The sequence below is a fragment of the Lepidochelys kempii genome, chromosome 2 (assembly GCF_965140265.1).
Source record: "Lepidochelys kempii isolate rLepKem1 chromosome 2, rLepKem1.hap2, whole genome shotgun sequence".
Lineage (NCBI taxonomy): Eukaryota > Metazoa > Chordata > Testudines > Cheloniidae > Lepidochelys > Lepidochelys kempii.
Genome location: NC_133257.1, coordinates 120006614 through 120029861, shown reverse-complemented (window position 1 = coordinate 120029861; position 23248 = coordinate 120006614). Strand labels below are relative to the sequence as shown.

Below are 23248 nucleotides of genomic sequence, written 5' to 3'. Positions count from 1 at the left end.
AAAAATGGAATTTAAACCCAATTCAATTTTGCAAATATGTTTGAAAGGTTTTGGTTTTGTTCCATTTGGAACCTTGTTCTCATGTCAAAACCTCGAAAGTTGTTGAGAAATAGAAATGTTGTTCTCCAGCAAGCACGCATCATAGCTGATTTGTAAATGCTTAGAGTAAAAAGAATACTCTCCAATTCACTTTTTTTCAAAATATTTTCAGTCTTTCAGTTGACATTTCATCTCCTGATTTATTTGGAAGCATTCATGAAGACTCTAATTTATCTTCCGTAAGTGTGGCTTCTAGTTAAAATGTCTTATTGGGGTAAAATTAAATGTTGAATAAGGCTTTTATCTTTTACTGTGTGTCTTTTGTAATGCATTTGTGTTTTCCTAAGTCACTTTTTACAAAATAATATAAAACTTTACTAACTGCATGGTTATCAGAAAAGCTAATATAATGGTATCTCGAGCTTTGGATTGTTGGGTATTCAGCATATTTCCTACAGATTCTTACTCATGAATTTTATTTAAAAACATAACTGTTGCAGCCAGGTCCTCAATGGGTATAAACTGGTGTAGCTCTATTGACGTCAATGAAGGTAGCACTAATTTATACCAGTTCAGGGTCTGGCCCTTGATGTTTAGTTAAAACTCAAGTGCGAATATCTGTATCCGTCAGACAGGTAATTAAATTTCATTTATTTATTTTTAGAACATAGAGATAAATGTGTAAAATAATATAGTTTGCTTTGGTAAGTCATCTTCCTTATAGTAGAATGTGTTGTGGTGCATGAGAGACTAGAAAAAGTTGCTTTTCCATAAAATTCCTAATGTTGCATTTTTTTGTCCCAGTTATTTGAACTAATGCATTCCCAAAGAGTACATACCCCCAGCACAAGGGCTACTGAAACATATAAAGTTATGCCCCTCAAAGAATGAATTTGAAGCTCTTATTATGTTTTTAATAATCTATTTCCTGAAGAATTTAGAAACGTTTAAGGGCCCAACCTATATCCCTTACTTTCATGAGTAGTCTAACTGCAATTAGTAAGAAAAGACTTGTAGGATTAGACCCAGAGTTCTAAATTCTGAAATTTAATAATAATTTAGTCCTTATATCATTCTAATTCTCCAAGTACTGTGTGAATGTTAATTAACTTTTATCAACCTATTTTATTTTCCTATGTTGTTGAAGTCCGTGTAACGTTTTGAGGGTTTTTCCCTTCCAAACAAATGGTTCGGTGCTTTTTCAGCAAAAAAATCATTGCCAGTAACCCAATATTTTTGACCACCCATATGGCTTATACAATGGAAAAATAAATTTGGTTAAGAATTATTTTGAAGCTTCAAATGAGATATTAATAAACAAAAGTAGGAAAGAGTATTAATTTCTATATTTGGCACTTAAAAGAGTTTTAATCTGTAGATTTCAAAACACTACAAGTATCAATATACAAGTATCAATAAGGGTTATTATTCCCCATTTACAAATGGAGTAGCTGAGTATTATGGAGTAGAGAGTATTAAGTGACCAGCCTAGGATTTTTCATTGTATTTTGACTGTTTGTGTTGAATATTGTATATACAAATAATGGTAAATTAATTCAAGTAGTAGGCAGATTAATGGGTACACATTTATTACACGAGTCATTGTAGTTCATTACTGGTTGGTAAGACAGCTGGGAATTTATCAGGAATTGCAGATCTCATTCTTAATAAGATATTGACTTCCTTCACACCTCACTATGGTAATTTATCCTCAGAAAGGTTTCAGAGTAACAGCCGTGTTAGTCTGTATTCACAAAAAGATGTATCCGATGAAGTGAGCTGTAGCTCACGAAAGCTTATGCTCAAATAAATTGGTTAGTCTCTAAGGTGTCACAAGTACTCCTTTTCTTTTATCCTCAGAAAGTTTTCATTTTTAAAGCACTTTGCAAATGATCGTCCTGAACTCTCTTCTGAGGTAGGAAAGTATTTTCCAGGTAGGGAAACTGAGGAATTTAAGTGACTTGCACACAGTTGCACAAAAAGTCACCGCCAGAGCTGAGTTTATAATTTGGGAATTCCTGTCAACCAATTACCTCCTGAGAAAAACTAGATCTTGCCTCTCTCCCAGGTAACCTATTGTTGCACCAGTCTCATGGACCAACAGTCTTGATATAACCTAATTCAATATCTGTTTTGAACCATATTTGATTTTTAAAACAAAATAATTGGAGAGCAGAGATGACTTACAATGTTTCAAATTATATGCAGAAATGATTTTGAGTTCTGTAAGTCTTTGATTTAGTTTAATTTGGAGGATGGGAATGCATTTGTTTAATATCTGTTTTGCTTCCTTTGCTTGAGTGTTAAAACTGAATTCTTCAGCCAGTTTCATATGAAAGTGAAGATTTTGGTTTTATTTTATGGTGGTCATCATTTTTAACAGGTTACTAGAAAAAAACAGTAAAATGCAGAAACCACTTCTTGGAAAGCTGTTTGTGGCTTAATTTTTGGAATGGGAGCTGAATCACAGATCTGTATTAGTCACAATTATTCCAGTGAATACTTTCAGACAACAAAGCCCATAAGAAAAAGTGCCCTTATTGAATCATTGCATCCAGTTAACCAGTTCTTAGGATTTTGTTTACAAAACTATTTGTTAGCTATATTTTATTTATCAGCATGCTTATCATATGACTGTTGTCATTCAAGTGGACAAAACATTTTCCATGATCAAAATATGTATAAACATAATAATGCACAGTTATCCCTGATATTTCCTAATTACTGTTCATTTTTCTTCCTTAAAACATCTCTTGATTTAGGAGCAAAGGCTTTTAATTGTACTCAGTAATTGCTGCTATCTGGAACGTCATACTTTCATAAATATAGCTGAACACTTTGAGAAACATAGCTTCCAAGGAGTTGAAAAAATAACTCAAGTAAGCAAGAATATTAAAATGAAATTGCTACAGATCTATCATTACTTTGTGGGGGGGAGGTTTTTTTTCCCTTGTCACAGGTATTAAATTAAGAATTAGTACAATCAACCAGAATAAATATTATTTAACCCTCCTACAAGTGAATGAGATTTTAAGCATCAATTTAAAAAGCAATAATTATAATAATAATAATTAATATGTCTGTGTGTTTGTGTGTGGTTTAAATGAATAGTGTAGCAAATGTGAGCACTTGTTAAAGACTTGTATATTCATAGGCTATGTTTATCTGATTTCTGAGTAAAGCTTTTTAATGTCACTGTGTTTTCTTGATGCAAAGAATAAAAAGATCATAATCTCAAAATACATTTGATAGATTAAATAATCTAGTAATCTCTACCACTTGACAGCTCTTGTTCATAAACTAGATCAGGGATTTTTTTTTTTCAAAGAACGAAAATGTCAAGGTGGGCGGCAATAGATGTCTCATTTTCCTGCCTTTTTGTAATGATTAATCATTTTTTATGAGAAATGTTATGACTTAGAATCTTTATGGCCATATAGTTGGTTTATTTCCAGAAATGTTTGTTGTTTGAAAGTAAAATGTTATCTCTTCCAGTACAGAGTATTTCTCTACAAACTGATGCTTCTACTACACAATGAACTCTCATAGCTGTTCCAGTGAATGTGTTTGAACTTTTGTGGCTGGAATAATTTTGAATATCATTCAAATGGGGTTTGAAATTATTTGCATTGTTAGTATAGTATACAGAATTGCTCTAGATTTCTCCCTTCACGCTCAACTATACTGAAATGCTTAATAAAGTGCTGAGTTAGGTACTGGTAGTGTGGTGACTATGTAGGCAAATGAGGTGCCCATTATATATTCAGCAATTGATCCTGAACAGCCACATCAAAGTATTGTTCTTTTTTTAAAATTTTTATAAAGAACAAAATTCAAATATTGAAGTAACTGAACAATTTAAAATCTATATTAACCCTTTAATGACCATGGACAATGCAGTACTATATATACAGTACATGTATACAGTACTAGATGGTATATATAGTAGCAGATGGTATTCGCCCAAGTGTTTTGAAGGAACTCAGATGTGAAATTGCAGAACTGATAACTGTGGTATGTAACTCATTGCTTAAATCGGCCTCTGTAGCAGGTGACTGGAAGATAGCTAATGTAACACTGATATTTTAAAAAAGCTCTAGGAGTGATCCTGGCAATTACAGACCAGTAAGTGTAACTTCAGTACCAAGCAAACTGGCTAAAACTATAGTAAAGAACAGACTTATCAGACACAATGATGAACACAATATGATGGGGAAGAGTCAACACAGCTTTTGAAAAGGGAAATCCTGCCTCACAATCTATTAGAATTCTTTAAGGGCGGTCAACAACAATGTGTGGACAAAGGTGATCCAGTTGATGAAGTGTACTTGGACTTTCAGAAAACCTTTGGCAAGGTCCCACAGCAGAGATTCTTAAGTAAAGTAAGCAGTTGTGATAATAAGGAAGGCCCTCTTATGGGTCAGTAACTGGTTAAAAGTAGAAGAAAAAGGGTAGGATTAAATGATGAGTTTTTACAATGGAAAGAGGTATATATTGGGGTCCCCTGATGATCTGAACTGGGACCTGTGCTGTTCAATGTATTCATAAATGATCTCGAAAAGGGGGTAAACAAAGAGGTAGCAAAATTGTAGACAATACAAAATTACTGAAGACAATTAGTTCCAAAGCTGATTGTGAATATTTTCACAAAATTGGGTCACTGGGCAACAATATGGCAGATGAAATTTAATGTTGATAAGTGCAAAGTAATTCACTTTGGAAAAAATAATCCCAACTATTCATATAAAATTATGGGTTCTAAATTAGCGTTTACCATTCAAGAAAGAGTTCTTAGAATCATCATAGATAGTTCTCTGAAAACATTGGGTCGATGTGCACAGGAGTCAAAAAAGCGAACAGAATGTTAGGAAAGGGATGGATAATAAGAGAGAAAATATCACAATGCCACTATATAACTCCATTGTACACCCACACCTTGAATATTGTGTGCAGTTCTAGTTGTCTCATCTCAGAAAAGATATATTAGAATTGGAAAAGGTATAGAGAAGGGCAACAAAAATTATTAGGGATATAGAACAGCTTCTATGTGAGGAGAGATCAAAAAGATTACTTTAGAATAGAGATGACTGAAGGGGGTTATGATAGTGGTCTATAAAATCATGAATAGTGTGGAAAAAGTGAATAGAGAAGTGTAATGTATCCCTTCACAGCACAAGAACCAGAGGTCACCTGATGAAATTAATAGGCCCTAGATTTGAAACAAACATAACAAAGTATTTCTTCACACAACGCGTAGTCAACCTGTGGAATTTGTTGCTAAGAGATAATGTAAAGGCTAAAAGTATAATTGGGTTGAAAAAAGAATTAGGTAAGTTCAGGGAGGATAGGTTCGTCAAAGTCTAAAGCCAAGATGGTCAGGAACACAACCCTGTTCTTTTGGTGTCCCTGAACCTCTGATTGCCAGAAGCTGGGACTGGCTGAGAAGGGATGAATTATCCAATAATTGCCCTGTTCTACTCATTCCTTCCGAAGAGTAAGGCCCTGGCCACTGAAGAAGACAGGATGCTGGGTTAGATGGATCATTGGTCTGACTCAGCACGGTCATTATATAGATGTTCATAGGGTGATCATCAGGGCCATATTAGTACCTAGATGGATAGTTAGATTATCCTTCTAAGAGTTCATTTGGTAGCCAGTGTAGAAAACAACAGTGTTTAAAACACACATTGAGTGTTAATTGAATAACATTAATGTTTCATATTAAGTACTGAACAGATAAATTATAGGAGGTTAGGCAATATGCTGCTATTGCACAAATACCATGAAAGAAAATAGAATAGTATTCTGGCTGCAGCTGTAGTTTTTGGGAGTTGCTATGTCCACTAATTCCTCATGGACTGATTAGCGGTCAGATTAGATGATCATGATGGTCCCTTCTGACCTTAAAGATTTATGAGTCTCTGAGGTGACTCATCTAGTCATATTTCCATGTGAATGCCATCAGGCACTCAACATTTATAGTCACTGTTCTTTTTTCTGTTTATTCAAAGTAAGTTCAGTCTTTCATATCTCTTGTAATAGGTTTACATAGATGCATTATCAGATGAAGTGTTATTTTCAGCCATTCAGGAGTGAGTTCAGATAAACAGAAGTGTAGGAAGTGACAGCTACTGTCTGTACTGACAAATCTCCTTTCTCCTATAGTTAAGTAGAATTACACTGTTTTGTTGCAGTATCACAGATAAGCTTAGACGGGAGAACAAACAACCACAGCCTGTAACATTTATTCTTGCACAATCTGTCTTTGTCAAATCCAGGGAATGCACCATACTGTATTGTAGAGATAGTCAAGCAATTCCAGGGAGCAGTTTTACACCTGTTAAAACAGTAAACACTTTTTATGGGAAACCTGCCAAAGCCCTGAAAGATTTTTTTAACTTAACAGTTCTAGGAAGTACAGACCAGATCCTGACTTCAGTCAAGAGTGCAAGATCTAACCTAATTAGCATTATCTTCTTGATTGACCCAGAAATATTTCATTTTAAGGTGGAAATGGTCTAAAACATTTCTGTCCACAAGAAATCTTTCTTTTTTTATAAAAGACCAAAAGATTCACTAATCGCACCCATGGTGACCTCATCGCTAAATGATACCAGTTGGATTGATTTCAAGATGCTTCTCTTTTTTTATAGGTTAGTGGGAATATGAATGCTTTTTTCTGGTGTTTGTGTGTCAGGGGTATTCCCTTGTGTATTAGATACTTATGGAAACCTTTCCATTGAGTTCAGTGGGCATCAGAGAGGCCCTAAGTTACACAACATTCATTGCCTATAGAATGACTAAAGTCAAAGTACTTCACCACTGTTTTAAAAACCTGGCTCTGCATCAGTGATGTGCAAATTTTGTAGCACAGAGGGCCGAATTGTCAGCTTCCCAGGATCCTGAGTGCCATCGTTAATTTGCATATATATTTATATATAATTTTAATTGAAGATGAATGCACACATCTCTTTCTTATGGAGTCTTGTAAGTGTATACGGTGCTTTCCAAATCACATAGACCCAGACTAGAACTCTTGAGGACTCCAGAAGTGGGAGGGCATTTGTAATGGAGAATTCATGGCTAAAGAACCAAACACAGTCATATGGCTAAAAACAAACCAAAACTGTACTGTAAGTGGAAAGGATAGAAGCAAACAAATAATATATGGAGTCAGTTAAGGCTTGCAGAATGAAGATGAGGGTGAAATAAAAGGCAGAATGAACTAATTCTTGAGAAAGTGGGAATATAAATTTGAGCTGTTGCTCCATAATTAAAATTACAAATGAGTTTCCCTTATAAATCCCAACTCCCCACACCTCCACCCTAAGATCCACACTAAAAAACTATATCTACCTGATAATTAGTGGTTTGCAGTGTTGTTGTATCCATGTTACTCCGTGGATATGAGAGAGACAAGGTGGGTAAGATAATGTCCTTCAATATTGATATTTGGAGCTCTAAAGTTTCTCTTTCACCAAGAGAAGTTGGTCCAATAAAAGGTATTACTTCACACACCTTGTGAGTCTCATAGTAGGTTAGATCTGCTGCTGAGGTAGAATTTTTCTGTACATTATGAACTGAAGTGGAAAAGGGGCTAGGTAAGTATGCCATTTTGTAGCCACCTCCCCCCCCCCCCCCCAAAAAAAAAAAAAACAGAAATCCAGAGAAATATAAAAGTATGAGATTTATGCACAAGACCAAACTTTTGTTCTTTAGATTCTAAAGTTCCTAGCTGACTCATGGACATGAAAATAGAGACCTTAGCTTGTATCACTATCCCTTTTCCTTACAGAGCTAAAGCTGAAAATGTAACCTGTCACTAAGAGACTTGTCCACTTGTCCATGGGGGACGGTGGGGGAGATTTTTCTATTAAAAGGTTCTTGAGGGAGGCTGCCAATCCTAAGACTCTCACAGGCAGGAGCAGGAAGAGGTGGGGTAGGTCTCTGTGAGGGTTCTCCCCTTTGCAAACTTCAGAAATTTCACAGGAAGTGGGTGGTGGGGAGGTAAGGAATTGCATCCCTGACCTTTTCCTGAAGCCCAGTTCTCACTGCCCTCCTGAATATTCCCTTCCTGCCGATCTCCTGAGCTCCTTTTTATGATCCTTTGTGGTTCTCAGCTGTTGGACTCACTTCTGACAAAGCTCAGGAGGTTTGCTAGGTGGAGAAAGCAGGAAAGCACTAGTGTATGCTGCTCCTGAGCACCAATTTCTCCCATTGGACTCCTCTGCTGCTGGGAGCCTCCATGCCCCCACCAATATACCTGCTTTCTCCCATTTCACATTCCCCTCCAGAACTCCTGTTTCTCTCCCCATATCTAGCTCAAGAGACCTTCTCTCACCATCAACACCACCATCAGACCCAGTGATTTGTGCTTAGAGTGCTCAGGAACAGATTAGGTGTGTAGAAGGAGAAGGCAGAGCAACAGAAGCATCAATGATTTCCTCCTTGCTTCATTCAGTGAATCTTTGAGTGGTTTTCTGCACAGGAATTCCTATCTGATAAGTCTGCATGGGAAGACGGCAGTGAAGTACTAGGTGTCGTCCCCCCCTTCCCTCCCCTCCAGCCTTTTACTTCTGTTCTCCTGGGTTTGTCTTGAGCCTTCTCCTCTCACCTGAACACCTCTCATCCTGGAAGTGCCTAAACCTCACAGTGACTGAGTGACATTTAAAAAGTTTTACCTTGAAATCTGATAAGCTCTGTCAACAAGTGGTCCCATGTCATTTTCTGCATGACTTGTTTAAGTAGCATTCATGGTGATATCAGGATGTTAGCTTTCTACTACTTTTAGTATTGTCTACATTTCAGGTTTCACATTATGTTCTGGAATTGCTTTAGAAAATGTAGCTGTCTTGTGTAGTTATATTAAGAAGAAAATACTTGTACAGTATTGAAAGAGGTACAGTCTTTAATTTAAATATAGCGAGCAAGTGAAACGTACACATACATGTATCTCATTGACTAATCTTTTTGTAAGAGCATTTCACGGTTTAGTTACTTTATTTGGAGGTTTCAGTAATTGTAGTGCTTGTATTTATCTGTATTTGCACAAAGGAAAGAAGAGCACATCCCTGCTCCATACAGTAGCCAAAAGAGCTGCAGCTTATTGTTTTGTTATACAAGGATACTTTAAAATAGTACTTGAAATGAACTTTGACTAAACTGCTAGGAGGTCACAGATCTGAATTTTTCAAAAGGATTAAACTCTGTATACAATGAATAATTAAAAAAATCCACAGTTACATTAGGTGGGTTAAAAATATGATAAAGATTTTAAACATTCATGTTTCAGGACATAAGCCAACCACTAAAGGCTTGATCCTGCTCCCATTGAAGTCACTGGCAAAATTCCCATTGCCTTCAGTGATGCCAGATCAAAACCTAAATGACAGAGTTAGGAAGAAATTATGCTTATGGGAAGGTTATTCCATGATTCTCCACTATGGAGTTTCTTTCATCTTTCTGTGAAGCGTCTGATACTGGACTAGTCTGCCCAGTGATGTGATCCAGTATGGAAATTCTTAGAGTCAAAGAGATACTGTTTAAAATTATAAGGTTGTAAGCATATGGCATGTTTCCTAAAAATCAAAGAGAAGACGAGCCATGAATTCATGGTGATAATTCTTGCTTTCATAATTAATGGATAAATGTACTTTTCTTTTTGCTTTGATTTTAGATTAGTATGGAATCCTTAAAGGAGTTGGATCAAAGACTGTTTGAAATTTACATTGAATTGAAGGCAGATCCTATAGTTGGCTCATTAGAACCTGGCATTTATGCAGGATATTTTGATTGGAAAGATTGTCTCATTCCAACAGGTACAATATCTGTTTAATAATTATTCTAACAGAGGCTCAGATGAATTGAGATTTAAAAATCTGATGTTTAATTACAAACTGTTTTCTCCTCTGGTTTTTCTTAACATTTCATTTAAAGTTGTTTATCAGATATTTTACTTTACAATTCCTGAATCTCTTTTCAGATGCCCTCAAATGATTATAGCATCTTTTATCATTGATGTTTTTCGTGATTATTTTGCTTCATTGCTAATATATAAAGGAATAATTATGAAAGACGACTTTGCCATTTTTTCTTTTGAAATTCATTGGGATTTTTTGGAATTCTTTTGTAAAGAATCTGGTCACTTTTTAACAGCCCTAACTGCAATTCTGAAAAGGTGAAAGTTATAAGAAAATGTGTAAGTGTAGCATTATAACAGTAGTTCAGAACAAAAATTAAACCATAGAAGGATTCATAGATTCCAAAGCCAAAAAGGGCCATTGTGATCATCTAGTCTGACCTCCTTCCTGTATAACACAGGCCATCAAAGTTCCCCCCAAATAGTTCTTATAGCATATCTTTTAAACAAAAATCCAATCTTGATTTAAAAATTGCTAGTCATAGAGCATCTACCATGACCTTTGGTAAATTGTTCCAATGGTTAATTACCCTCTCTTAGATACGTTCCCCTTATTTCCAGTCTCAATTTGTCTAGCTTCAGCTTCCTGCTATTGGATCATGTATTACTTTTCTTTGCTAGTCTGAAGTGCTTATTATCAAATATTTATTTCCCATGTAGGTAATTCATTGACTGTAATCAAGTCACCCCTGAACCTTTTCTTAGTAAAGTTAAATAGATTGAGCTCCTTGCGTCTATCACTATATGGCATCTTTTCTGATTCTTTAATCATTCTGGTGATAACTAACCTAGATGCAATTATTTATAATGGCCAAGATTTTCAAAAGTCACTAATGGTTTTGGGTGCCTCCATGTTTTGGGGCATCCACTTTTGAGATACTTTAATGAGGCCTGCTTTTCAAAGTGTGTCTTCAGCACTTTGTGAAAACCCAAGTTCTATGAAGATGTCTCCAGGTAGGTACCCCCAAAACTGAGGCACTCATAATCATTGGTCGCTTTTGAAAATCTTGGTCAATATCTAATGGAAACCAGTTGTAACAAGGTACTGTGCACAGTTTAAAAAGTGACTTTTTAGTTGTTTTCAGTAAATCAGTGATTGATGACAGCGCTGTTTGGACTTTTTGGCTAGCTAAGTATTTTATACAGACTTTGTATTGAAATTGAAGATTTTAGTAGGACTTTTTAGTAGTTTTTAAAGTTTGATAGACAGTAACAGGAAATTACAATGTTGTCATATATGAATCAGGAGTTGCAATAGCTGCTCACTGAGCTCTGGAACCTCTGAGATCATAGGGTTCTCTCTCTTTCAGCATGACTCCCTATTTGTCATTTGTGGCATTGCTGTACTCAGGACATTTGCACTGGTGTATCTTATAGCACAAATAACTTGGATTAGACTCTTGCAAACTAAGCTTTGTTAAATTTGTGAACTAAAATAGTGGCCGATCACACTAGGAGTGTATTATACTTGCCATTACAGTATGTCCTCCAAGTAGCAGATGGAGACAGGAAGAAAACCCAGAACATTTGTCGTGCCATACCCCTACAATGGGATGGGTTGCTATATATGCTCAGTTCTTAGCTTTCTTTAACACACGGTGCCCTGCTTCTCGCTGACTGAGCTCAGTTTGCTGGTGGGATTGTTTTTCAGTGCTTTTTTTGAGGGCGGGGGAGAGCAGGATTACTGAGTTGCTGTGGTTTTCACTCACTCCTGTAATGCCTTTTTTTGCTAGCAGATAATTTTGTATTTCTGGTGGAAAAGTGGTTGGTATGAGAAAGTGTTACTCTGACTTCAGTGTAATTTAAGAGAATTTTGGTTCCATATTTTTTATCCTTGAAGATAAAATTAGGAGGTGATCAGGAAAAATGGCCCCTTAGAGATGGAGAAAAATGCGTAGGTAATAGGAACTGAAAAAGGAGAAGCTGCCCTTAAAAGGACAATATGAGTATTTGACATATCCACCATTCAAATGCAAAAATCCTCTAACTTACACACTGTAGATTTTCAGTAATACTAGTGGGTATTTTTAAAAGTTCAACGATGCCAAACAATATAGAGAAATACTAGTCTAAGGACCTTCCCTTTTACTACTTACAAAGTATTTAATACTTTCCAGTTCATCTCCAGGTACGGGGTTAAAAAAACAAAAACCTGCGTGATCAGAATAAAATTACAGTACCGAGTTGACTGGGAACTGGCAAGACACATCTTAGTGTGCAGTTCTGTTATACTGAATCATTAAAAAAGTCCAGTTAATTAATCCAGTGATTCATGAGAGAAATGTATTTATGAAGCTATCATGGTACTTTTTAATACCACATTTGGTTGAAATTAATATCTGCTTTTAAAAGTAATCTTTTACTAATGCAGATTTAAAAATTTGATTTGAGTCATTGAACTGAATGTGTAGATTTTGTGTGTTTTACCCAAGATTGTCACAAAAGTTGATGCCATTGGAGTGTGGGAGGAAAAAACTTCAGCAGTGCAGAATTATTTGTCTGTCTCAGTAGAATCATGGGAGGAATTCGTAGTGTCATCTAGTTACAGTTGCTCGACACTTTCCATTAATTCAAAATGATCTGGACAAACTGGAGAAATGGTCTGAAGTAAAGACGATGAAATTCAATAAGGACAAATGCAAAGTACTCCACATAGGAAGGCACAATCAGTTGCACACATACAAAATGGGAAATGACTACCTAGGAAGGAGTACTGTGGAAAGGGATCTGGGGGTCATAGTAGATCGTAGGCTAAATACGAGTCAACAGTGTAACACACTTGCAAAAAAAGCAAACATCATTCTGGGATGTATTAGCAGGAGTGCTGTAAGCGAGACATGAGAAGTAATTCTTCCTCTCTACTCTGCACTGATTAGCCCTGATTCAGCTGGAGTATTGTGTCCAGTTCTGGGTGCAACATTTCAAGAAAGATGTGGACAAATTGGAGGAAGTCCAGAGAAGAGCAACAAAAATGATTAAAGGTCTAGAAAATATGACCTATGAGGAAAGACTGAAAAATTTGGGTTTGTTTAATCTGGAAAAGACTGAGAGGGGACATAAGAGTTTTCAATACATAAAAGGTTGTTACAAGAAGGAGGGAGAAAAGTTGTTCTCCTTAACCTCTGAGGATAGGACAGGAAGCAACGGGCTTAAATTTCAACAAGGACGGTTTAAGTTGGACATTAGGAAAAATTTCCCAACTGTCAGGTTGGTTAAGCACTGGAATAAATTGCCTAGGGAGGTTATGGAATCTCCATCATTGGAAATTTTTAAGAGCAGGTTAGATAGACATCTGTCAGGGATGGTCCAGATCAGTGGTTCTCAAAGCCGGTCCGCCGCTTGTTCAGGGAAAGCCCCTGGCGGGCCGGACCAGTTTGTTTACCTCCTGCGTCCACAGGTTCGGCCGATTGCGGCTCCCACTGGCCACGGTTCACCACTCCAGGCCAATGGGGGCTGCGGGAAGGGCGGCCAGCACGTCCCTTTGCACGCACCACTTCCCACAGCCCCCATTGGCCTGGAGCGGCGAACCATAGCCGGTGGGAGCCGCGATAGGCCTAACCTGTGGATGTGGCAGGTAAACAATCCGGTCCGGCCCGCCAGGGGCTTTCCCTGAACAAGCGGCGGACCGGCTTCGAGAACCACAGGTCTAGATAATACTTTGTCATCCCATCAGTGCAGGGGACTGGACTAGTGACTTCTCAAGGTCCCTTCCAGTCCTATGATTCTATTATATTGATTATTATAAACCCTGTTTTCAGTTGCTTATATTTTGCCAAAATTTAATTGTTTGGGCTGAAATTTTCCATTTTGCATGCTTGCTTCAGTCTGATCTTTTTATACATATATATTTTAAAGTTTAAGCAAAAAAAGTTCAGCTGTTTCCAAGAACTGGTTTGTAGAAGTCAGTGTGTGATGGATTTTCTGTCTTTTCAGTTTTCTTTTATAAAATATCAAGGGAAGTTACACACACCTAGATTAAAAGAATGTTAAGGTTGCAAAAGTTAAGCCCTCAAAAGTTTAGGAAATTCCAGAATTAAGGTCACCTGTGCAACATTAATTCAGTCACTTTGTGCATATGCATTGTGATACAGCCTTTAATTATATGATCACGTGCTATTTCCCTCCTCCTCCTCCCCCCCCCCCCACCCGTCCCTGCCTTATTCATTGTACAGGATGGATGGTGCTCTGGGGATGAATCAGGGTTTTGTAATGAAGAAGGCTGTTGTCTGTAGAACTCCTGCCTCATTTGTTGCAGAAATTGGAAGGTGCATGGTGAACGAGGCAGGAGGTTGCAGGAGCAGGAAGGACAGTGTCATGGTTAAGACAGCTGAGTGTTGCCCTGGAGAACTGGAATCTAGCCCTGCCTCTTCCACAGAGTTCCTTTGTGATTCTGGGAAAGTCACTTAAACCAAACATTTTGCAAGTGGCTACTAATCATGTGTTCCTTTTTCTTTCTTGGTGCTCTGCTTGAGATCCAGGGGCTAAGTACTCACAACTGCAACTGAAGTAACTGGAAACGGTGCTTTGAGTATATAAAGTTGTATAAGATGCAAAGCATTCTGAAAAAATCAGGCCTTAGGCATCTCAAATTGGACATCCAATGTACACTTTTGATCTTTCTCTCTCTTAACTTCAGTTACCCATCTGTAAAATGGGAATAATGCAGCCTTATCTCAAAGAAGGTTGTGAAAATAAATTCATTAATATTTGTCAAATACTCATAGTATTAGCTTCATAGAAGTGTGCAGGAGGAAATTAATAATTCAGAGCAGGGTTTGAATAACGTGCAGAAAATAAGGCCTGGGGGCACACATTGAACAATGAGGAAAAAGCAAAATATTGAATCGCTGCTCATTCAGTGAGCACCATCCATTCTGTGTCTGCAGGGGTACTGTGTTTAAAAATAGCAAGTGATCATGTAATTAAAGACTGTATCATAATGTATATGTACAAGGAGGAGGATTGGGGGATTAAGGCAATCTTAATTCTGGCATACCTGAAATTTTGTGTCTTGACTTTGCAACCTTAACAGTCTTTTAACTGTAGAGGGTTTTTTAAATCTAATTAAGTAAAATTGCACACAAAAAAGTAACTACATATTAACATACTCATTTTAATTACATTGATGGCATGATCAACCTTCTTTATGATGTAAATTACAGCTAGTCTTTCAGTATGAAGTAAACCTTATTAAATTGACAGGATTTATTTACAGATTTACTGTTCATTTAACAATTAATTCAAAAGCCTTCTATTATTATGCAGATTCAAAGGACAGAGTTTTCTAATTGACACTGAGCTTTGAAATTGAATACAATAGCCTAGAAAAGACTGGCTTCTACTGTGGTGACATTGCTACCAGTTTAATCTAATGGAGTTTAGATCTTTACATAGGGCACTCTAGAATTGATTGTCCTAACAGATTTTTAATCTAATGCAGTTGCAGAAGGAATGAAAAGAGAAACATATGAACTGGGGGAGGGGGGAAATGAATGCTCAGCAGTTGCTGTCTATGATTAAATATATTTTATTCTCAGTGTTCTCCATCCACACCATGGAACCCTGGCTAATCCATCAGTTTGCTTGGATTTTCACTTGAGGCTAAAATGTTTTTCCTTTCTTGGTAAAGAATCCTATCAAATTTGTTATACTTACCTTGTGTATCGTTTATCTAATCGTTAATACTGGGTTCCATACTCTGCATTCCAAGTTCCACATTCTTCTAAGAAGCTAATCATGGTTACATGATTAAATATGTTGTGCGTGGATATGAGAGTTTACTGCTGAACATTGACATTGTAAAGTAGAAGCACAAATAATTTGTTACAAAATAACAGACTTCTTAGTGGACTAGTGTGAACAGCATGTTTAATTTTTTTATTATGCATTGCAAAACTACTCATATTTTGTTTAGATATACTATAAACACATCTTGGGGTTGTTTGAAGCTCTAGTTAGTTGGATTTATTTACTACTTAGAAAGTCAATGTTCCTTCCTTTAGTCTCCAAGTAAATCATTCTAGAATATCCAAATAGCTGTCTCCCTTCACAAATTAGCTTTGAAATGCAAGTATCTATACAGTAAATATTTAGCCAGCATTCACCCAAAGCTCAGGTTGTCTTGCAGAGATTAGTCTAAAGCGCAGTTAAAAATATCTATTCCATTGTATTTCATTGGAGTCAGCATCAGCTACTCTTTGTCATACTTTAACTTCTGTGCAAATTGTATTGGAAGTGTATGAGATGGCTTCACCCTACCAAATGGAAGACAAATTCTCAACATAATGCTTGTGCTTTAGATATCCATTCTGAACCTGAAGTTGAAATCTGGTTTAAAAAAAAAAAAACACCTTATAGCAGTTCTATCTTATTCATCGGGCTAATCAATAGTCTAAATCTGTCAATATTTCAGCTTTATTACTACTTACTTACCCAGTGAAGTACTTGTCAACCTGAACTTTGTGTGTGTGTGTTTAGGCTGGGTCATCAGCACTCTGTGTTTACATTTTAGATGACAAGGAGACTTAAATTTTAAACACATTAGAACAGGGATGGCCAACATGTTGCACATGTGGCTCTTTAGAAGTTAATTCTGAAGCTGGAGCTTCTGGTGCCAACTCTCCAATGTGCTGGGGGGTGCTCACTTCTCTGCCACAGGCCCTGCCCCTACTCCATCCCTTCCCGCCCACTCCCTGAGCCTGCTGTGCCCTTGCTCCTCCCCCTTGCCACCCTCCAGCCTCTTGCATGCCACGAAACAGCTGATCAGGAGGTGCTGATCGGTGGGGCTGCTGGTGGGTGGGAGGTGCTGGGAGCGGATCAGGGAGCTGATGTGAGGCTGCTGATTTATTACTGTGGCTCTTTGGCAATGTACACTGGTAAATTCCGGCTTCTTCTCAGGCTCAGGTTGGCCACCCCTGCATTAGAATGTAATGGCAAGAATGCACTTTTTCAAAAGTAGGTAATTACATTTTGACTAAAATGTACAAAAGAATACTGTTCAGCTGGAAAACTCCATAATCTTTAGACTGCTTCGAACATGCCATTTCTGGCAGCTAAATGAATGTTTTGAGTTATCTATTGGAATTAATAATAGTCTGTACATTGAGATCAAATCAGGGATGACATCCTGGGTGTTTGGTGTTTGTGGCGGGACAGTTTGCATGCTTTAATAGGGAGGAGTTGTGCCACTTTGGACAGAGGGAAATGTAAAGGAAACAAAACAGTGTATGTGAACAGTGAAAACTTACTTATACCATTCTCTGGAATATAAGAAATAAATGGCCTGATTTTCAAAAGTGCTTTGCATTCACAGATTGCAGTGAAGTTAATGTGATCTGCAGGTGGGCAGCACCTTTTGAAAATCAGGACCAAAAGCTTCTTTCTTATGATGGATGATCTGGTAAGGAAGGGACTTCAGGAGGGGGTTAGAGGCCTGAATATATGAAACACGCGGGCAGTGTTTGATCAGTAGCTAGTCCTCTCTCTGTTTGTTGTGATGTATTTATGGCTTCCAAATACATAATAGGTTTCTTGACCATTTTGTTACCTTAAACTAAAGTGCTTATCGACTTAACTAGCAATAGCATTGTCTGATTCCCAATTACATGTATGTTTGTGGTTTAGATGACAAACAGGTAATTTAAAATTTAATTACTCAATGGATCATCCCTTCTGATTCATACTGAGAAAGTAGGACAATCGGCTAGTTATCTTAGGTGCCTATACACGAACACAAGAAGCCTGGGAAACAAGCAAGAAGTATTGGAAGTCCTGGCACAGTCAAGGAACTATGATGTGTTTGGAATAACAGAGACTTGGTGTGGTAACTCACATGACTGGAGCACTATCATGGATGGGTATAAACTTTTCAGGAAGAACATGCAGGGGAGAAAAGGTGGAGGAGTTGCACTGTATGTAAGAGAGCGGTATGATTGCTCAGAGCTCCAGAATGAAACTGGAGAAAACCCTGTTGAGAATCTTTGGGTTAAGTTTAGAGGCAAGAGCAACAAGGATGATGTCATGGTGGGTGTCTGCTATAGACCACCAGACCAGGAGGATGAGGTAGACAAGGCTTTCTTCAGACAACTAACAGAAGTTTCCACATCACAGGCCCCGGGTCTCATGGGGGACTTCAATCACCCTGACATCTGCTGGGAGAGCAGTACAGTGGTGCACAGACAATCCAGGAAGTTTTTAGAGAGCGTTGGGGACAACATGCTGGTGCAAGTGCTGGAGGAACCAACTAGAGACCATGCTCCTCTTGACCTGCTGTTTACAAACAGGGACGAATTGGTTGGGGAAGTAGAAGTGGGTGGCAACCTGGGCAGCAGTGACCATGAGATGGTTGAGTTCAGGATTCTGACAAAATGTAGAAAGGAGAACAGCAGAATACAGACCCTGGACTTCAGAAAAGCAGACTTTGAGTCCCTCAGGGAACTGATGGGCAGGATCCCCTGGGAGGCTAATATGAGGGGGAACGGAGTCCAGGAGAGCTGGCTGTATTTTAAAGAAGCCTTATGGAGGGCGCAGGAATAAACCATCACAATGTGCAGAAAGAATAGCCAATATGGCAGGTGACCACGTTGACTTAACAGCAAAATCTTCAGTGAGCTTAAAACACAAAAAGGAAGCTTACAAGAAGTAGAACCTTGGACAGATGAGTACGGAGGAGAATAAAAATACTTCTCGAGCATGCAGGGGTGTAATCAGGAAGGCAAAAGGACAACTGGAGTTGCAGCTAGCAAGGGATGTGAAGGGTAACAAGAAGAGTTTCTACAGGTATGTTAGCAACAAGAAGGTGGTCAGGGAAAGTGTGGGACCCTTACTGAATGGGGAGGCAACCTAGTGATAGAGGATGTGGAAAAAGCTGAAGTACTCCAATGCTTTTTTTGCCTCGGTCCCCACAGACAAGGTCAGCTCCCAGACTGCTGCATTGGGCAGCACAGTATGGGTTGGAGGTGAGCAGCCCTCAGTGGTGAAAGAACAGGTTACGGACTGTTTAGAAAAGATGAACATGCACAAGTCCATGGGTCCAGATCTAATGCATCCGAGGGTGCTGAGGGAGTTGGCTGATGTGATTGCAGCGCCTTTGGCCATTATCTTTGAAAACTTGTGGCAATTGGAGGAGGTCCCAGATGATTGGAAAAAGGAAAATATAGTGTCCATCTTTAAAAAAGGGAAGGAGGAACTACAGACAGGTCAGCCTCACCTCAGTCCCTGGAAAAATCGTGGAGAAGGTCCTCAAGGAATCCATTTTGAAGCACTTGGGGAGAGGAAGGTGATCAGGAACAGTCAACATGGATTCACGAAGGGCAAGTCATGCCTGACCACCTGATTGCCTTCTGTGATGAGATAACTAGCTCTGTGAATATGGGGAAAGCGGTGGATATGATACATCTTGACTTTAGCAAAGCTTTTAATACAGTCTCCCCCAGTATGCTTGCCAGCAAGTTAAAAAGGTATGGATTGGATGAATGGACTATAAGGTGGATAGAAAGCTGGCTAGATTGTAGGGCTCAGCGGGTAATGTGTTCAACAGCTCAATGTCTAGTAGGCAGCTGGTATCAAGCGGAGTGCCCCAGGGGTCGGTCCTGGGGCCAGTTTGGTTCAACATCTTCATTAATGATCTGGATGATGGGATGGATTGCACCCTCAGCAAGTTCGCGGATGACACTTAAGCTGGGGGGAGAGGCAGATGTGCTGGAGGGTAGGGATAGGGTCCAGAGTGACCTAGACAAATTGGAGGATTGGGCCAAAAGAAATCTGATGAGGTTCAAGAAGGACACGTGCAGAGTCCTGCACTTAGGACGGAAGAATCCCATGCACTGCTACAGGATGGAAACCAGGGCCGGTGCAACCACTAGGTGAACTAGGCAGTCGCCTAGGTTGCCAAGTGGTTGGGGGCGGCCAAAAGCACACTCCGGGGAGGCGGTGAAGTGGAGGTGTGCTGGGGCAGGGGGGCGCGGGGAGCGCTGCCTGCAGCAAGTAACGAGGCAGGGGGGCACGGCTCGCAGGGGAACCGCTTCCCGCCCCAGCTCACCTTTGCTCCTCCTCCTCCCCTGAGCATGCTGCCCCGCTCTGCTTCTCCCGCCTCCCAGGCTTGCAGCGCCAATCAGCTGTTTGGCGCCGCAAGCCTGGGAGGCGGGAGAAGCAGAGCGGGGCGGCGTGCTCAGGGGAGAGGAGGAGGAGCAGAGGTGAGCTGGGGTGGGGAGCTGCCGCACTGCTCCCTGGGCCGAGGGGAGCTGCTGCACATCAGGGAGTTGCGTCATGCGGCTCCCTGGGCCGTGGGGAAGGGGGGGTGGCGGTGGTGGGGAGCTGCCGCAGTGGGGAGCCTCAGGGCGGGGAGCTGCTGCAGGGCTCTGGCGGGAGAGGGTGGGCACAAGGTGGAAGTTTTGCCTTGGACACGAAACATCCTTGCACCGGCCCTGCTGGAGACCAACTGATTAAGCGGCAATTCTGCAGAAAAGGACCTGGGGATTACAGTGGATGAGAAGCTGGATATGAGTCAACAGTGTGCCCTTGTTGCCAAGAAGACTAATGGCATATTTGGCTGCATTAGTAGGAGCATTGCGAGCAGATTGAGGGAAGAGATTATTCCCCTCTGTTTGGCACTGGTGAGGCCACATCTGGAGTATTGCATCCAGTTTTGGGCCCCCCCTACTACAGAAAGGATGTGGACAAATTGGAGAGAGTCCAGCAGAGGGCAACGAAAATGTTTAGGGGGTTGGGGCACATGCCTTATGCGGAGAGGCTGAGAGAACTGGCCTTATTTAGTCTGCAGAAGAGAAGAGTGAGGGGGGATTTGATAGCAGCCTTCAACTCCTGAAGGGGGTTTCCAAAGAGGATGAAGCTAGGCTGTTCTCAGTGGTGGCAGATGACCGAACAAGAAGCAATGATCTCAAGTTGCAGTGGGGGAGATCTAGGTTGGATATTAGAAAAAACTATTTCACTAGGAGGGAGATGAAGCACTGGAATGGTTACCTAGGGAGGTGGTGGAATCTCCATCCTTAAAGGTTTTTAAGGCCCGCCTGACAAAGCTCTGGTTGGGATGATTTAGTTGGGCTTGGACCTGCTTTGAGCAGGAGGTTGGACTAGATGACTTCCTGATGTCTCTTACAACCCTAATCTATGATTCTATTAAACAACCGCACTAAAATGCTACATCACATATTGTGATCATCTCACGTAATTCCTTTTCTTTGGAATCTATATGAGTTTATGGTTACTCTCACAAAGATGTTAGATTCCAATAAGATGATAGCACATGCTGAAACATGAGATAGTATGTAGCTTGTGTGTCATTTGAGTGCATGTCATTGTATTTAATTTTTTTGGAAACCATGCTTTATGCAGAGGGAAATAGGGCCAGCTACATTTGTGCTGTAATTAATTAGCCTCTTCCCAGCCTGAGGGGGACAGACGAACGAGGGTCAGGTGATAGATTAATGGACACCTTATAAAAAGACTGAGAGTGAGCTCAAACCACAGGAAGCATCCTGAGGAAGGCCTGGAGCCAGGGTCTGCAAGAGGCTAGGTACTCCAAGGGAACCATTTTGGGAACCCAGAACTGTATACCAGGTCATGGAAGGACGTAAGAGACAGAGCCCAGAAAGAAAGCTCTTCTTTCTGCTCTGGAAAGCAGGTGTATCACTTTGGTGAAAATCTAGTTTATCAGACAACACGCACTTCCACAAACATTTGTTTTTGAAGAAAGCATTTGACTAAATAACACAAATTAGATTTCTGAGCAACAAAAGTCTTCTAGGTGAAACATGGAAAATTGACTCTCTAGTTGTAAATAGTTGCCATAACACTAAAGAAACCCCCTGCCCTCCAAAAGCAAAACCTTTTTTTGGATTTCAGTTACCCAAACATGAATAACCCTGGCTTTGTAATAAGCTCACCTTATTAGAAACAGCTTTGTACTGTTTGATTAGATGCAGATCTACCATACTGCCAACTATTATTTATGTAGCCCTGTAAGTGTGCATGGTGCTTTACAGGAAAACAAAAAGACATAAGAAGATTGCAATCTAAGGCCCTGATCCTGCAAACAATTATGCATGTGTTTAACTTTACAGATGTGATTGATCCTATTGATTTTAAGGGGGTTACTCATGGCAGTAAAGCATAAGAGTCTGCAGGATCAGGGCCTAAATTATATTTAAACAAAGAACCAATAAAAACATGTGCGTACGACATCTTGTGATCAGCTGTGGCAGACAAATACAGGGGAAGTAGTATGGGGAGAAAAAACAGTAAGTGCTGGGGTCTACATTGTGCCAGATAGTTACACCACTCAGGGGAGAAGCTACAGAGAACTAGAACCATCCTTTAGGATGATGAAGCATGTTACCCACTCTGCATCCTGCCAGTTCCATCATGATCTCAGTTCCCCGAGGGTTATTTGTTCCCCCAGGGATGCCATGGAGGGGAACATCTAGAAGCTTGCTCTCAGTAGAACATAAATACTATTGTGCCTGTCCTAGTGCAGAGGTGGAACTGGGGTGGGGGGGTGGTCCTTGCCCCCTCTTCTCCATGTACCAGGACAGGTGCAAGTCCAGAGCAGGCTCTGGGACGGCAGCATTGTTTTCAGGAATGTACAGATCATATAATTTATTTTGAATGTGTTTGTGAGTTGAATTTTATATTTTTTTTATATCATTTACATTTCCCGCTGTGACAGAGGGCTGGAGTTCTGATAATTTCATGGCAATGGAAAACTGACAACAGAGATTTTAAGAGGCAGGAGGGTGATTCAACTACTATAAATAAGAAAAAGAGACATGCAAATCTCAAGTCAATCATCTTGACTATGAGGAGAGTCCAAGATGGCCTGTGACATTTTAGACTTGGAGTCAAGAAGTAGGGGAACATCCCAAAAGTGATTAGGGGACAATAGTTCTTGCATAGGGGACAAAATAAGACTTCTGTATTCCCTCCAGATGGTACTCCCGATAAAACACTCTTTGTGCAAATGTTAAGGTAACCTCACCCTGATATGACAATGAACTCTACACCAACCACTTGATAAGTAGGTTGGAAGAGGTAGAAGATCTCTGGACACAGAAAGAATGGCTGGGCCAAGCTGAGAAGGGACGGTCATAAGAGGGATTTGCTTTTTAGAGATGCGAGATTTTCCCTTTCTTTCTGTAACTAATATAAAGGAAACCTGTCTCATTAGGCTTTGTGAAGTTTTCAGGGGAGAAAATAGTTTATTTTGTTTTGCTACCATTTCCTCTCTATTTTTAATTAATCCTTGTTTTTAAAATGTGATTATATGACTCACAG

General features: G+C 39.6%; 1 protein-coding gene across 4 annotated transcripts in view; it reads left to right on the top strand.

Moving 5' to 3' along the window:
• The window catches only part of EXOC2 (exocyst complex component 2), a 188565-nt gene that overhangs the window by 125514 nt on the left and 39803 nt on the right, over window positions 1–23248 (top strand). For all 4 annotated transcript variants that reach the window (XR_012157344.1, XM_073332187.1, XM_073332186.1 and 1 more), the window contains exons 21-23: window positions 212–278; window positions 2802–2918; window positions 9716–9857. Coding sequence is in view for 3 of the 4 variants with exons in the window: in XM_073332187.1 (XP_073188288.1) it covers window positions 212–278; window positions 2802–2918; window positions 9716–9857 (326 nt within the window). In the remaining variant the exon portion in view is untranslated. The remainder of the gene's footprint in view (window positions 1–211; window positions 279–2801; window positions 2919–9715; window positions 9858–23248) is intronic.